This window comes from Schistocerca cancellata, chromosome 5 (genome assembly GCF_023864275.1).
Source record: "Schistocerca cancellata isolate TAMUIC-IGC-003103 chromosome 5, iqSchCanc2.1, whole genome shotgun sequence".
Lineage (NCBI taxonomy): Eukaryota > Metazoa > Arthropoda > Insecta > Orthoptera > Acrididae > Schistocerca > Schistocerca cancellata.
The window spans coordinates 329066598-329081782 of NC_064630.1; the positions used below are offsets into that span (position 1 = coordinate 329066598).

Below are 15185 nucleotides of genomic sequence, written 5' to 3' on the forward strand. Positions count from 1 at the left end.
CACCGGTCCCAGGACTGTCACAGAACGATCAGATACATCATCTCGTGGAAGTCTGCAGCGAACTTAAACAACTGCTACAAGACGATGCATACTTTATTTCAAAGGTTGTCACTGGTGGTGTAAATTGGATTTGTGGCTATGATCCTGAAACTAAACAGTAGTCGTCTCGGACAAAAAAAGTCTTGACAAGGAGCAGTAAATTCTTGTTGATCAGATTTTTTACTGGTTTTTTTCATGAAGAGTTCGTTTGTCCCGATCAGACGGTCAATAAAGAGTTCTAGTGAGACGCTTGAGAGATGTCATGGGGAGAAAATTTTCGCAAATGCGACATGCGAACGATTAAGTACCCCACGAAGACAATGCACCATCGCGTACAGCCTACATTGTCCAGGAACTGTTTTTTGCTAAAAACGAGATGACATTTGTTCCCGACTCGCCGTACTCACCAGCGGTATCTCTGTGTGACTTCTTCCTTTCCCCCATGATGAAAATCAAGTTGAAGAGGCGAAAATTTGGTACAATGGAGGAAATTCAAATGGAACCGCAGACGATGTTAAATACCCTAAGAAGCAAAAACCTCCTGGATGGATTTCGCAAGTGGCAAAAACATTGGCGACTCCTCTGAAGCTGATGGTGCAGAACAAAATCTAAGTAAGATGTAATGATTTTAATTAATATATTTCAGGAGCTTTTGGACACCACCGCGTACGTGAATCCATATACTTTGTCAATGGCTTTCAAAATGTTTTAGAAAAGACTCAAGAAAAATTTTAGTGATCAGCAAGAAGATTGTTAACCAGAGTCCTAGTCCGAGCAGGCCGATCGAGCAGGCCATTCATTTACACAATTATGGCGCCATAATTGTGTAAATGAATGGCCTGCCATGAAGGGCAACTAAACATGGCGTAGAATATTATTGAATTTCCCACTCCAGGCACGCCTTCGCTGATTACTGGGGTTCACTTCGAAGTAGGAAACATCGCTGAAGACAATTCTACTCCAGTCAATGAGATTCCAGGCCGAATATTCCCGACACAACTGAAAACGTGGTTTCTGGTGTACCGAGGTCAATGGTAACCGGCGCAAAGTCAGCCGTGAGCTCAGACCACCTTTCTGTGAGTCGCCAGTTAATACTCCTTTCGGTCACTGAAGCACCTGTTCCACATCGGATCGATAATAATGATGAATCCTGGGCTCTGGGTGCCTCTCAGACGATTGCCTGGTCCTCAGGTTCTGTCCATTCTCTAGGTCAACCACTTCCTTCATGAAGTTTGTGTTCGGCCATGGTTCATCCATTCTTGCCAACATCGTCGAGTAGAGGCATCACAACTCGCTGATAGCTTCTTTGAACCCAACCATACACGTCCTCACTCGAATGCTGACATTTGCGTATATTGTTCAAAGGCCTGTTAGGGAGGCATGGCTACTGCCGAACTGAGTACACGGAATGAAATTCGCAAAGGCTTCGTGCCCTGATGTAGACATGTTTACTATCCTTGACAGGTGAACGGTGATTTGCTTTGCAGCGTCACACTTTCATCCATAGGCCTCCAAAGTTTATAACTTTGCATTTTGCTCTCTCTCTCTCTTTTTGTCTTAGAATGTCTGTAGCAGTTTTAGACATATGAGAATATTAGACTACAGCCTACATTAATCTAGTAAGAGGAATACAAGTAGTGTGTTTCTGGAGAGCTAAAACTAACAACTGATTTCTGTGCGAGAGGAAAGGGAAGGATTGTAGACACCAAAATTGTGCAAAAGAACGACCTGCTCGGAATGAAGTACAGCTCGGTTAGAGGGCTGTGGTTAACAATCTTCTTGTTGACCCCAATATTTTTTGCCATGTTTCTTTAAAAACTTTGTGAAAGCCATTGACAAAGTATATGGATTTATGTACAAAGAGGTGTCCAAACGCTCCTAAAATATATTAATTAAAATCATTACACCTTATCTAGATCTTGTTCTGCACCATCAGCTTCAAAGGAGTCACCAACGTTTCTGCCACTTCTGAAATGCATCCTGGAGGTTTTTGTTTCTTATGACGTTTAGTATAGGTTGCGATTCCGTTTGAATCTCCTTCACTGTACCGCCCTTTCAACTTGATTTTCATCTTGGGGGAAAGGAAGAAGTCACACGGAGATACCGCTGGTGAGTACGGCGAGTCGGAAACAGATGTCATCTCGTTTTTAGTAAAAAAAGCAATTCCTGGATAACGTAGGCTGTAGGCGACGGTCCGTCGTCTTCTTGGGGTACTCAGTCGTTCGCATGCCGCATTTGTGAACATTCTCTCTCCAAGACGTCCCTCAATCGTCTTACTAGAACTCTTTATTGACCGTCTGATCGAGAGAGACGAACTCTTGATAAATAATCCAGTAAAAAATCTGATCAACAAGAATTTACTGCTTCTTGTCAAGGCTTTCCTGTCAGAGATGAGAAAGGACTCTTTGCGGCGACTACTGCTTAGTTTCAGGATCATAGCCATAAACCCAATTTACATCACCAGTGACAACTTTTGAAACGAAGTCTGTATCGTCTTTTAGCAGTTGTTTAAGTTCCCTGCCGGGCTCCTGATACAGGCGTAGTGTGGATTGCATAAAACAAATCGATAGGGGCAACTGAATCACTCCATATAGTGATAAGCTGGATTACGGTACACTGAATAGCGTCACTTTGGGGCCAAATCCCACGTCCTGCTATGTGCCAGAATTATGGAGTGGAGGAGTATCAGAAACCTCCTTCAGCACCATATATCTCGTTAAGTTTTTAATTTTTGCTGTTTTTGAGCATCCCCAGGTTCCTCTAAGATTTAGCTAAGGTTTGTTTTAGTGAGAGAATTTGTACCATGTCTGATGCCTGGCCGGCACCGTTCGGTTAGGGGACTGGTCACCCTCTGTAATAAATATTCTAAGTGAAGGTTTCATTGATGGTATTTAAAAGGCCTCATGCGGCATCCGCACAGAAATGATGACGAAAAATGATAACGTAACAGATAAGCAGAACGACACAAGGAAAGGTCGTCTGCTCCGGTAAAGCACATGCCAGGAAAAGGAGAGTTTGCAAGGCTGAATCCCAGTCGGACTAAGGATTTCTTAGTCTGCGTTTTAACCTGATCTTCACCTCTCAACGATGTGAGGAGTCGCCAGAAATGTCATGTGGTTCAGATTCTGTGTTAAACTGTAGGGCCCGTTTTCTCAGTTCGATAACTGAGATAGGATAAGTGGCGTCCAATTGAAAGACATGCAACAGGCCATTGGGTCACTGTACAGTCCCTCGCGAGACGCTTTTGCCCAAGCAACAACCAGCGCTAGTGAAACACTGGAGCTTGAAGAGACCGCCAGACCTGAGGCTTTCGTTTGGGGGTTATAAAGGGTACCATTTTTGTACCACGCTTACCGGCTGTTCCGCCAGAGCTCAGAGCTAGAATCTATCGCACAACTGAACGCTTCCCACCTGGCATGCTACAGCGAGTTTGGCAAGAAACTGACTTCAGATGGGATGTGTATGGCACAACCAATGGAAGTCATATTGACCCTGTCTAAGTATAAGGTAAAAACCATGGGCATTTTGCTATAAAATTACACCAAAACCATGTCTGTAAGTTGAATGAATAAATAAATAGGAGTTTTCATAGTTGTGCAGTCCTTCTTGATGTTATTAACTCCTTCTGAATTGACATACTTCTACCACAGAGTATGTAGATTGTTCACACCATCCGATATCTGTGCTTGATAGATTCAACTCATTTAGCTCGAAAAGTCCTCGTCTCTGGTCACCAAGTTTCGAACTCACACTTAGTGCTCTATCCTTCAACCTCATTTAATTTTTGATGAATGAACGTTTAAAGTGTTTTTTGTCTTCTCTAAATTATTCTGAGATCAGTTATCGCTATATAGTTCATATAAGCGATACTTTTTTCTGTAACTGTTAAGTGGAATATCTTCGTGGTAATAATCATCTCTTGGAAGAACTCTTCTTACTTTCCGTGCTGGCAGATCAAAATTTTCTTACAACCGCGTTTATTATATTTTACTGCGAAGACACAAGATTTCTGCCGTCTGCACGTGTGTTGCTACAGCTAAATGATCAACAATAAAAAAGAAACCTACTGAAAGCTGCGTTTAGTGTTGAAACGTATGGGTACCGCAAAACTAAATAAATTGTTTCCTTTAATGAGGTAGAATATCTCTCAAAATTTTCCTTCCCTTTCCAACTCTTATCTTTCAGTGATGTCTATTTTCGAAATAATTATGTGTCGAGTTCAAACAATACAACTTGGCCCATGCACAGAAACGCATTCTGGCCCTGAATGCTGGACGATTCCACACTTTTGTTCTGAAGAGGCGACCACCTCAATTTACTGTCACCTGCCGAATGGCGCACTTCGAGCATTATCGTTATCATCTTTTTCTACATTGCCGGTTTTGCGCATCATAGGTGCAGGGAAAGTTCTTCTTAATGAGACACGCGTGATTGTGCAACACCAAATGTCAGAAGAGCCGAAGGAGGAAGCGAAAACCTCGTTATAAAAGTACTGGGTATGCTTGACATAGCTGCAGTAACTGCTAGCTACTCCATTTGCACGATAAAGATAATAATGGCGGGACAAACCAGCACTTGCCAAGCACTACGAGCACTTGCCAAGGCTTCACTGCTTCAGGAATGATGCAGAGAAAGGAGAGGAAAATTTTATATTTTTTTGACGAACAGGTCGTCAGAGACTGACACAGTTTCCAACTGAGCTACGTTCACAGGTATCCACAAGGAAGTGGAAAGGAGAGGGTGAGGGTGGGTGACAATCTCTTGCAATCTGTTGCACAGATCATCTGTTCATAAAAAAATTCTCAAGAATTTCTAGGCATGACTGTCTGTGAATCTAGTAACTAAAGATGTAACATTGCCTTTTACCAAGGGAAATATTTTGACTTTACTGTAAGTATCTTGGCTTTTAGAATGAAATTTTCACTCTGCAGTGGAGTGCTCACTGATGTGAAACTTACTGGCAGATTAAAACTATGTGCTGGACCGAGCCTTTCGTGGAAACGTGCTCTACTGACTTAGCTGGACTAGGGACCTTTACATTTTGCAGGCAAGTGCTGCACGAAGTGAGCTGGACAGCTTAGTCAGCAGCACTTTCCTGTAAAACACAGAGATCCCGAGCACAGCTCAGTCAGTAGAGCACTTGTCCATGAAAGGTAAAGGTCCCAAGTTTGAGTCTCAGTCTGACACACAGTTTTAATATGCCAGGAAGTTTTATATCAGCGCACACTCCACTGTAGAGTGAAAATTTCATTATGAAAACATCTCCCAGGCTGTGGCTAAACCAAGTCTCCGCAGTATCCTTTCTCCCAGGAGTGCTAGTCTTGCAAGTTTCCCTCGGGAGCTCTTGTGAAGCTTGGAAGGTAGGAGACAAGGTAATGGCCGAAGTAAAGCTGTGAGGACAGGTTTTGAATCTTGCTTGGGTAGCTCATTGAGTGTATCACTTGCACATGAAAGGCAACGGTCCCAAATTCGAGTCTCAATACAGCAAACAGTTTCAATTTGCCAGGAAGTTTCAGCTTCACTTTTTTCTTTTTCTTTTTTTTTTCATGGGAAATTATTTCAATTACTTGATGCGGTGACAGTTTTGGCAATCGAAATGGATGCAGACATTTACAGAATGGTGCTATTATAGTGTCTTCAGTCTTTTTTGTCTCTTCCTTGTACGACCCTCATCGAACTGCAGAAAGGAACTGGCCCAACAATCTGGATCACAGCCAATTCGTTGCACAAAATAATTATGGCAGTAGCAATGTGCCCCTCATCCATCCCAGTTCCCGTGAGGTCGTCTGCTCCCCTTGCTGTGCAACTGAATCACAATAGTGGATTACTATTTGTCTGTGGACTCTGAAGATCCATGTTGGCTTGCTCATTACACATTCAGTTTTACACGACAAAGGTACTGTAGCAAACAGATCACAATCAAGACTATGCTATACTGTTGGTGTGTACATGTATTGGCCCTATTTAACTTACGGAGCCAGGTACATCAACCAAAGAAAGAAAATACATTTTTTTTTTTACAAAGAATAAAGAAATAAGTGTGAAAGGTCAAAAAGATGTTCACTTGGGAAAAACCGAGCGAGGTGGCGCAGTGGTTAGACACTGGACTTGCATTCAGGAGGACGATGGTTCAATCCCGTGTCCGGCCACCCTGATTTAGGTTTTCCGTGATTTCCCTAAATCACTCCAGGCAAATGCAGGGATGGTTCCTTTCAAAGGGCACGGCTGACTTCCTTCCCCGTCCTTCCTTAATCCGATGAGACCGATGACCTCACTGTCTGGTCTCCTTCCCCAAACAACCCAACCCAACCTGGGAAAAAATGGGACCACCCCAAATGCTGAGGTGCCAACACAGCACCACAGGCAGTCACACAGCTACAAATTAAGCACTTCAGATGTCATGACTGTACAGTAATGTGGCAAACTGTAGAGACAATGGCAGGTCAATCTGAGGGTGGTTTTGTGAGACTTTCCATATTCATCTTGTTACACTTCACCCAATCAACACAAAAATGTAAGCTACAAAATATATTTGGTTCAACTACAATTATACAAGTATACAGTTGAAAATAGAAAGCATGAAAATACTGAAATACATCCATTAATGTGATCAGCTGTGAAATTCTGTAGGCACAGTCTCATCAGATCTGAAAAAGCATTTTTTAAAGTTTATTCACAATTTCTCCACTACAAGAGTATTAATGCGCCATTTTTTCCTTATTTCCCCTTGTTGTACAATGTTTTCTCAGTCACCCTGATTTCTTTAAATATTATCATTTTTTATTTTCATTGCCAGCCTAACATTATTGAAATATGAGCAACTTTTTGTCATCAGATAACTTGAATTTAATCATGAGAATTTGACTTTATGATTATATAACCAAAAAGGTGATATACATATTCATATTAATAACATAAAAGATGTCCTTTGAACATGCTAGTGAAGAATTGTTACCTTTTAAGTATCAAAGTAATCTTCCTTACAAGTACTATGTGGATAACTATCAGTTGCTAGATGTATAATAAATTTGGTATACACCCATGTCAATATTAGGATGTATGCCAGAAAACATTTGCCAATTTACCAGATCAGTTGAAAAAAAGGGAGGGAAAGAGAGAGAGAAATTTTAGAGTCCTGCCCTCTCTTGCTTTTTTACATTGGCATTATCATAATAGGCAACATTGTCTGCTATGCTACATTTTTTGCCACTTTCTTGTGTTATGAAATTTCTGTCTGACAGCAAAAGGTCATACTTGTTAACTCCTTGTTTATTTGACTATGTTTTTTGGTAGCTGTAATCCAGTGAGAAATTATTGACATTGAATATGTATATTTGTTGAATTATTGATCATACTGACTTAAGCTGTTAAGATAATTGTTTGTAGACTCACTAGGTGTAACTTACTAATTGTGTGAGGTAATTATATGTGTGTAGGCTTCAGCTATTGAACTGCATCTCGTTTACCTCACAGTGGCCATTTAGAAAACAACCCCTGTCAAAACAATACTACCTCCCTCCTCAACCATGTCAGCTGCAGAGGTGTGAACCAAGTTATTCTACAGCTCATTTAACAAGGTAAAACAGAAACTTGAGGTAGTACCTGAAGCCTTCACAAACACTGAACTTGGTTAAATTAACAATATTATAAAACCATGATCCAGTGGCATTGCTGTAGTGAGGTTGCTTGCATGCCCCAATCCTCAATGATACAGACTGTTGTATCACAAGTGCTAGTACATCAAAAGGGGTATCTGTGGAGAGATCAGACTAATATATGGTTCCTGAAGAACCCTTTTGTTTAAAACATGCCAACACTCTGGGTAATTGACTGTTCTGAAAGTGGAAGAATCAGTCAAACTCAAACCACACAAAGTTCTCAGCAATAGGAGCTGTGAATTCATGATTCATGGGCAGTACAAGTGGACAACAGTGCTGACATAAACTGTGTCTCACTCGCAATTCAAAGCAACCCTCTCACAAGTGTGATTGTTCCACCTATTGATGGTTAACTGTCAACCACGCACTGTGCAGAGTGGTGATGCTGAAATATTTTATCAGGGCCTTCAATAGTTCCATAGACAGGACCATATTTACACATGGACCAGGTTGGCTTCGATCTAGAGCAGTAAGAGGAATGGGGATGCCGAGAGAGATCGATTGACACTAGTATTTTTGGTAGACTTTGTTATATGTAAAGAATTGCCTGTACTTTGAAACAAGGACAATAAGAGAGCAGCATTGTTGCTAGCACACTATTCAGTTCATTGTAGAGTTCAGTTGGAGGAGAATTGTTAATATCTGGTCTTGAGATTATCCCTCATGTTTTCAGCAATTTCTTGTGGCATGGCTTGGATACTATAAAAATACTGAAGTTTCCCTTTTTATAATCAACCTTTGATGGTGTGATAGGTAATGGACCTGTGCCATTCTCCCAATTTCTTTGTTTACAATTTGTCAATGATAGGGCAGACAGTCAAAAACATATTGTTCTTGTGGTTGATTTTATATGTGCTGGCATCCGCGAGGCACTTGTAAATATTTCAAATGAAGTTTGGTGGTATTATTTTAACAAATTTGATTACTTATTCTGTGCAGATCAATGATCTTGAGCAGGCGTGTTAATGATGATGATCATCGTGATGGGTTCACCAAATGGCCATTCATGACAACTCATACATGGGGAGAGTATCCACAGGGCACATGGACATTAGAGGTACGTAATTGTAAATCTGTGTGTGTGTGTGTGTGTGTGTGTGTGTGTGTGTGTTTGTGTGTGTGTGTGTGTGTGTGTGTGTGTCCCATTTCACAAATTGAATTTTCCCAGACAGCATGATATATGGCCAGTTATTGTTATGTAAATGATGATGTTCCTGCATTTGGATAAGAAATAATTCTGAGCCAGAGATACTGTAGTATGACAACCCAAATGACGTACATACACTTTTTCTAATCAACATCAAACTAGACTTTGCCATGAAAACTGTTTTAAAAATATATGTTCTTATGAATCAATGCACTATAATTAAACTATATGAGCAGTGAAAATTGTCTGCTTGGACATACTTAAGCAGTCACCAATGGCAAAAACTAGAACACTATTGAATTCAGATTATCATCTGTCTGTGATGGAACTGCAATTGATATGAGTATTTCTGTAGTTTCCAACAACTGAAAGAGTTAAGGAACTGAATATGTGGGCGTCCTGTTAGGTCAATGAACTATCCCAATTTCCGATTGAAAATATACTGTTGTGTTCTCTTCCAAACAACTACTGTTCCATAAGTTTATTTTTGAATGAATTTTTATTTTTCTGTTGTTACAGCATCAAATTATTTATTATCTGTACAAAAATTATATAATGGAATGCTCTTCTAGACAAAATCATATGGGTATAATGGGCTGCTGATCTGTTCATTTTGCTGCAATTCCCTAGTTCTGTTTAAAGAAACAATTGCAAATGACAAGATGAATGAAAAAGGGCTCCACCAGCATGACACGGAAAGATAGCTTTGTAAAATTTAGTTTCTGGAGATCACAGTGTATGAATCAAGTCTTATAAAGACAGAAGTACTTGACACCTTTTTTATATCATTATAACTGCTCAGTATGTGTGAAAAATGTTCTGTTGTGATGTGGTTTTGATTCCCCAATAACTTGGAGTATGAGTTATTCTCATTTTGGATGAAGACAACAACACATCATAGGATCACATCTATGACTGAGTGTAGAGTTTAAACCAATTTCATGCTGGAAGCTTGAATTACTATTTACTGCTCACTATAGTGTAGTGCCTCTTTTTCAGTGGCTCATATGCAGCTAGTAGTGATAATCAGGGCCAATTTAAGGCCCAAGCGACATAAGCCACCATTCAGGGTGCCAAGCTGAAAGGGGCACTGCAGCTGCCACAATAGTAAAATTTCTATGCAGGACACTAAGCTGAGAGGGGCACCCAAATGCAAGACTTATATACAGTGCTTATCACACTTAACAGCTAAAACTGTCATAGTTAAAAGTGTACAAGAGAAAGTTGGGAGGTGGTGTGGAGAAGGGGAGGTGGCACCTGATGATAACTTGCTTGTCAAAAAACGTTGTAGAACCACACAGAATCAATAACCTAGACAGACATAGTCATGAACCTTTCCTCCATAAGCCTTAGCCCCAAAGAAATATCAGACCTTTCCAAAGGTCTCACCTTTTGCCCTACTCCCAAATTCCATCACACAGGAGGTGTTAAAGACCTTCTCTCCGTCTCCCAGTTGCTACAATGGAAACATTTTTTCGCCACCAACCCTACCAATCAGACCCAACCAAAGACCAACGTTGAAATCTGCCCAACTCAGTTCACTCCGCCATCCAACTGTGATCCACTTTCACTGCCCCCAAAGTCACCCCCTTTTAACTTTCCAGAATTTCTTAACCTCAAACCTTTCTTCACTATCATTCCCCAAGTCCCTCAACATGCAAACTAACCAAATATCCACAGAAAGAACTGCAGTCCACTATCTAAAAACTGATCTTGACCTTATAATCCCATCCGTGGACAAAGGCTCCACCACTGTTGTTTTGAACTCCAAGGATTACATGGCAGAAGGAGTCCACCGGCTCTCAGATACTTCCACTTACAAACCTTGCCACAGTGACCCCAATCCAGAAATCCAGCAGGATCTCCAGTCACTCCTCAAATCCCTAGGTCCAGCCCAGAACCTCTCCCCAGAGTCCATCTCTCTGCTCACCCCCACCACTCCTTGCACTCCTGCCTTCTACATGCCTCCTAAAGTCCATAAACCCAACCACCCAGGATGCCCCACTGTGACCAGTTACTGTGCCTCCACTGAGAGAATCCCTGCACTTGTAGACCAACACCTTCAATCTATTACCTGAAACCTACCCTCCTATATAAAAGACACCAACCATTTCCTCCATCGGCTCTCCACAATTCCCGTCCCTTTACCACACAGCACCCTGCTCGTCACTATTCATGTCACCTCCCTTTATAACAACATCCCTAATGCCCATGGCCTTACCGCTATTGAACATTGAACACTAACTTTCCCAATGGCCGACAGACTCCAAACCAACAATCTCCTTCCTAGTTGCCATGGCCAGCTATATCCTCACCCACAATTACTTACCCTTTGAAGGCATTACCTACAAACAAATCCAGAGTATGGCTATGCACACCCCACATAGCACCATCCTGTGCCAACTTATGCATGGGCAATCCAGAGGAATCCTTCCTAAACACCCAGAATTCTAAAAACCTCACCTGGTTCAGATTCATTAATGACATCTTTACAATCTGGATTGAGGGTGAGGACACTCTGTCCTTATTCCTCCAGAGCTTCAACAACTTCTCCCCCATTTGCTTCACCTGGTCCTACTCAGCCCAACAAGCCATTTTCCTAGAAGTTGACCTCTACCTCAAAGATGGTGGCTACATTAGTACCTTTGTCCATATCAAACCTATTAACCACAAGCAATACCTTCACTTTCATAGCTGTCACCCATTCCATACCAAGAAGCCCCTTCCATACAACCTATCTGCCTGTGGTCAGCACATCCACAGTGATCAGCGATCCTTCTCAAAATATACCGAGGGTCCCACTGAAGCCTTCACAGACCGTCATTATCTGCCCAACTGTGTACAAAAATGAATCTCCCATTCCTTATCTTTCCAGTCTCTCACCACTTCCCAAAGTCCCACTGTCTGTCCACAGGGGAGCATTCTCCTCGTAGCTCAGTACCACCCAGGACTGGAGAAACTGAAGTACATTCTCCATCGGGGTTTCGACTATCTCTCGTCATGCCCTGAAATGAGAAGTGCCCAGCCCACTATCCTTCCCACACCCTCCACAGTGGTATTCCACTGTCCACCAAACCTACTCAATATGCTCATCCATCCCTAGACAGCCCCTGCTCCCAACCCTTTACCTCATGGCCCATACCCCTGTAATATACTCAGATGCAAGACCTGCCCCATACATCCTCCCACCACCACCTACTCCAGTCCAGTCGCAAACCTCACCTATCCCATCAAAGGCATGGCTACCAGTGAAACCAGTCATGTGATCTACAAGCTATGCTGAAACCCCTATGCTGCATTCTTTGTGGGCATGACAGCCAACAAGCTGTCTGTCCACATGAATGGACACTGACAAATCATGGCCAAAAACAAGTTGACCACCCTGTTGAGCATGCTGCCAAACATGACATCGTTCATTTCAATGATTTCATATGGATCCTTCCCACTAACACCAGCTTTTCTGAATTGTACAGGTGGGAACTTTCCCTGCAATATATCCTATGTTCACATAAACCTCCAAGCCTCAACCTTCGTCAGTGATTATCCTCACCCATCCAGCCCATTCCTGCTCCCATTCCAGCACTACACAGCCCTCATTCCACCATCACACCCAGTCTTTTTATTTATTTTCCATTACCCCATCCCCTCCCCACCTCTCACCTGCCCTCCATCTAAACTGCAGCACTTCACAGTCCACCAACCCTACCCTACTATCCCTCCCTCTCCCCATCCCAGCCCCCTCCTTACCCCCACCTAGTCACCACTCCCATTGACCACTAGTGCTGCTGCGCATAGTGTGGCCTCAGTTGCGTTATACTGCAGTCATGTGGTTTGAGTTGCATTTGCTTGTGTGTGTGTGTGTGTGTGTGTGTGTGTGTGTGTGTGTTTGATATGGGTTTATAGGCATATTAGACAGTAACAGGCAAATGGTATCAATGTGCGTGTTCTGTTTATTCTTTGATCAGAATCTTCATTTCTATTTAAGTTACATAATACTGTGTACCTTATGAATTATGGTTGATTCTTTAATCTGTCAGACAATGCAGTTCCGTACCTGAAGTTTGCTAAGGATATGATGTCTTATATAGCCAGTAGCTAGTACACTGTAGTGGTAAAAGATGAGTAAACACAGTACTTAGCATAAAAGAAAACACTGTCCACAATAGGCTATAAATATATCTTTTATTTGTTTTACTGTTACCCAATTTTGATTAAGGTGTCACTATCAGCCACCTATAAAACATACCAACTACAGAAAAATGAAATACAGAGCTTTTAAAACATTCTAAAGATCTTCAAAACATAATAAATGACAAAGTCGTAGCTTCAGCATAAGGTTCCATCCATCAGTTACATATATATGAGGGTAATCCCAAAAGTGAGGTCTCCTGTTTTTAATAAGTACATGGATCTGTTTATTTCTACAATGCCTCCAGTTCTGAACTGCCTGTTTGAGTTCCTTCAGAGGCTCACAGTACCTGTCAGCATTAATTGTGGTCCCAGTGGGCATAAAGTCAATCAACAATACCCCTTTCCAATCCCAAAAAACTGTTGTCATGACTTTACTGGCAGACTGTGTTTGTTTGAATTTCCACGACTTTGGCCAATAAGGATGCCATCACTGGCATGTCTGTTGCTTGGTCTCAGGTGTAAAGTGGTATGCCCATGTTTCATCACCCATGACAATTGAGTCCAGAAAGCAGAAAGTTGACCTGTTTGGTGGCAAGGCGGTGAACAAATATGCAGGAAGCACCAGCTCGTTGCCACATGTGGTCCTCAGTCAGTATGCGTGGCATCCATCTTGCACACACCTTCCGGTAGTTCAATGTTTCTGTTAAAATTCTGTGAGCACTGCTTTGGGAAAACTCGGGAACCAACATGCAGAGATCATCCAGGATATCCCCTGGTCTTCATGCATGCTTTGCTCAACCTTCAACACTGTCTCCTCAGAAAGTGACAGTCTCTCGCTCCTTTGTTCATCGTGATTTTCGGTCCGACCAGCTGCAAACTCTCTACACCACTTACAAAAATTTTTGACATCCATACATGACTCACCTTACACTTCCATCAATTGGCGATGGATTTCAATCGGTGCAGTGCCCTTTGCGTTCAAAAACTGAATAACTGCACGCAATTCGCACTTGGCGGTAACATCCGACGGGAGCTCCATTCTCAACAGCTGCCAAGCCAAGACTGAGCGCCTCAGCATGGCGTGAGCATGTTTACACACAGTGCATGAAGCACTCTTCATAACAGTGTGACCAACTGCCACATAAACAGAGTTCTGTACTTATAAAAAATAGGAGACCTTACTTTTGGGATTACCCTTGTAGTATATGCACAATGTTGCATGAGATGTCATGCAAAGCCACACTTTGGTGTTAACCATGCCCTGTACTGAGCCTGATCAGAAAGACAGTAAAACATCTGGAAGATCCATGTATTGTATAATTTGTGACTCAAGTTAACATGCATTCACTAGGGAACCACATTACACTGATCAGCCAGAACATTATGACCCCTACCTACTAATGATATAAACCCATTCAAACAATAGCAGTGTCACCTGGCAAGGAATGACTGCTAGTCAGACACAAGCTAGGCACATGTAGTATCGGTGAGTGTGCTGTCTGTGTGTAGAACTGGGAAGGTGGGTGATCTATCCGAGACTGACTGAGGAAAGACAGTGATGGCCCAGAGGCTTGGAAAGAGCATTTTGGAAATCGATCGACTTGTCGGGTGTTTGAGGAGGGATGTGGCAAGTGACTTTCAGCATTGGCAAAACTGAAGTGAAACCACATCCATATGTCATGGGGTCATTACAGATGTCAGAAATTGTAGGCTGGGCAGACTGGTAAAACAGAACAGGTGACAAAATATGGCACAAGTAACATCAGTATTTAATGCTGGGTTGAGTACAAGTGTCTTTGAACACACAATGCACTGAAGACTCCTAACAATGGACCTCTGCAGCCAACAACTCATGCATGTGCCAATGTTAACACCACAACATCAGCAACTACAACGAAAATGGGCAAGTGACCATCAGCACTGGATGTTGGCACAATGGCAGAGCATTTTGTGGTCCGGTGCCTGCTGATAGCTTTTCATCAGGCTGATGGGAGGGAGCAAATATGTCATCTTCCAAAGGAACAGCTCCTTGAAACCTGTACTGTGGGACAGAAGAAAGCTGGTAGCAGCTCCACTATACTCTGGGGAAGATTCACGTCAGCATCCATGGATCCAGTGAAGCTTCTGAAAGGCACCATGATGCTCAAGAAGTATCGTACATTGGTTGCAGACCATGTACACCCCTTCATATTGAATACATTTTCCAATAG

The 15185-nt window shown here is 42.2% G+C and overlaps 1 protein-coding gene across 1 annotated transcript in view; it reads left to right on the forward strand.

The window, feature by feature from the left end:
- Nucleotides 1-15185, forward strand: part of LOC126188520 (neuroendocrine convertase 2) — a 1507992-nt gene that overhangs the window by 1475026 nt on the left and 17781 nt on the right. The window contains exon 12 of the mRNA XM_049930122.1: nucleotides 8637-8754. Coding sequence (XP_049786079.1) covers nucleotides 8637-8754 — 118 coding nt within the window. The remainder of the gene's footprint in view (nucleotides 1-8636; nucleotides 8755-15185) is intronic.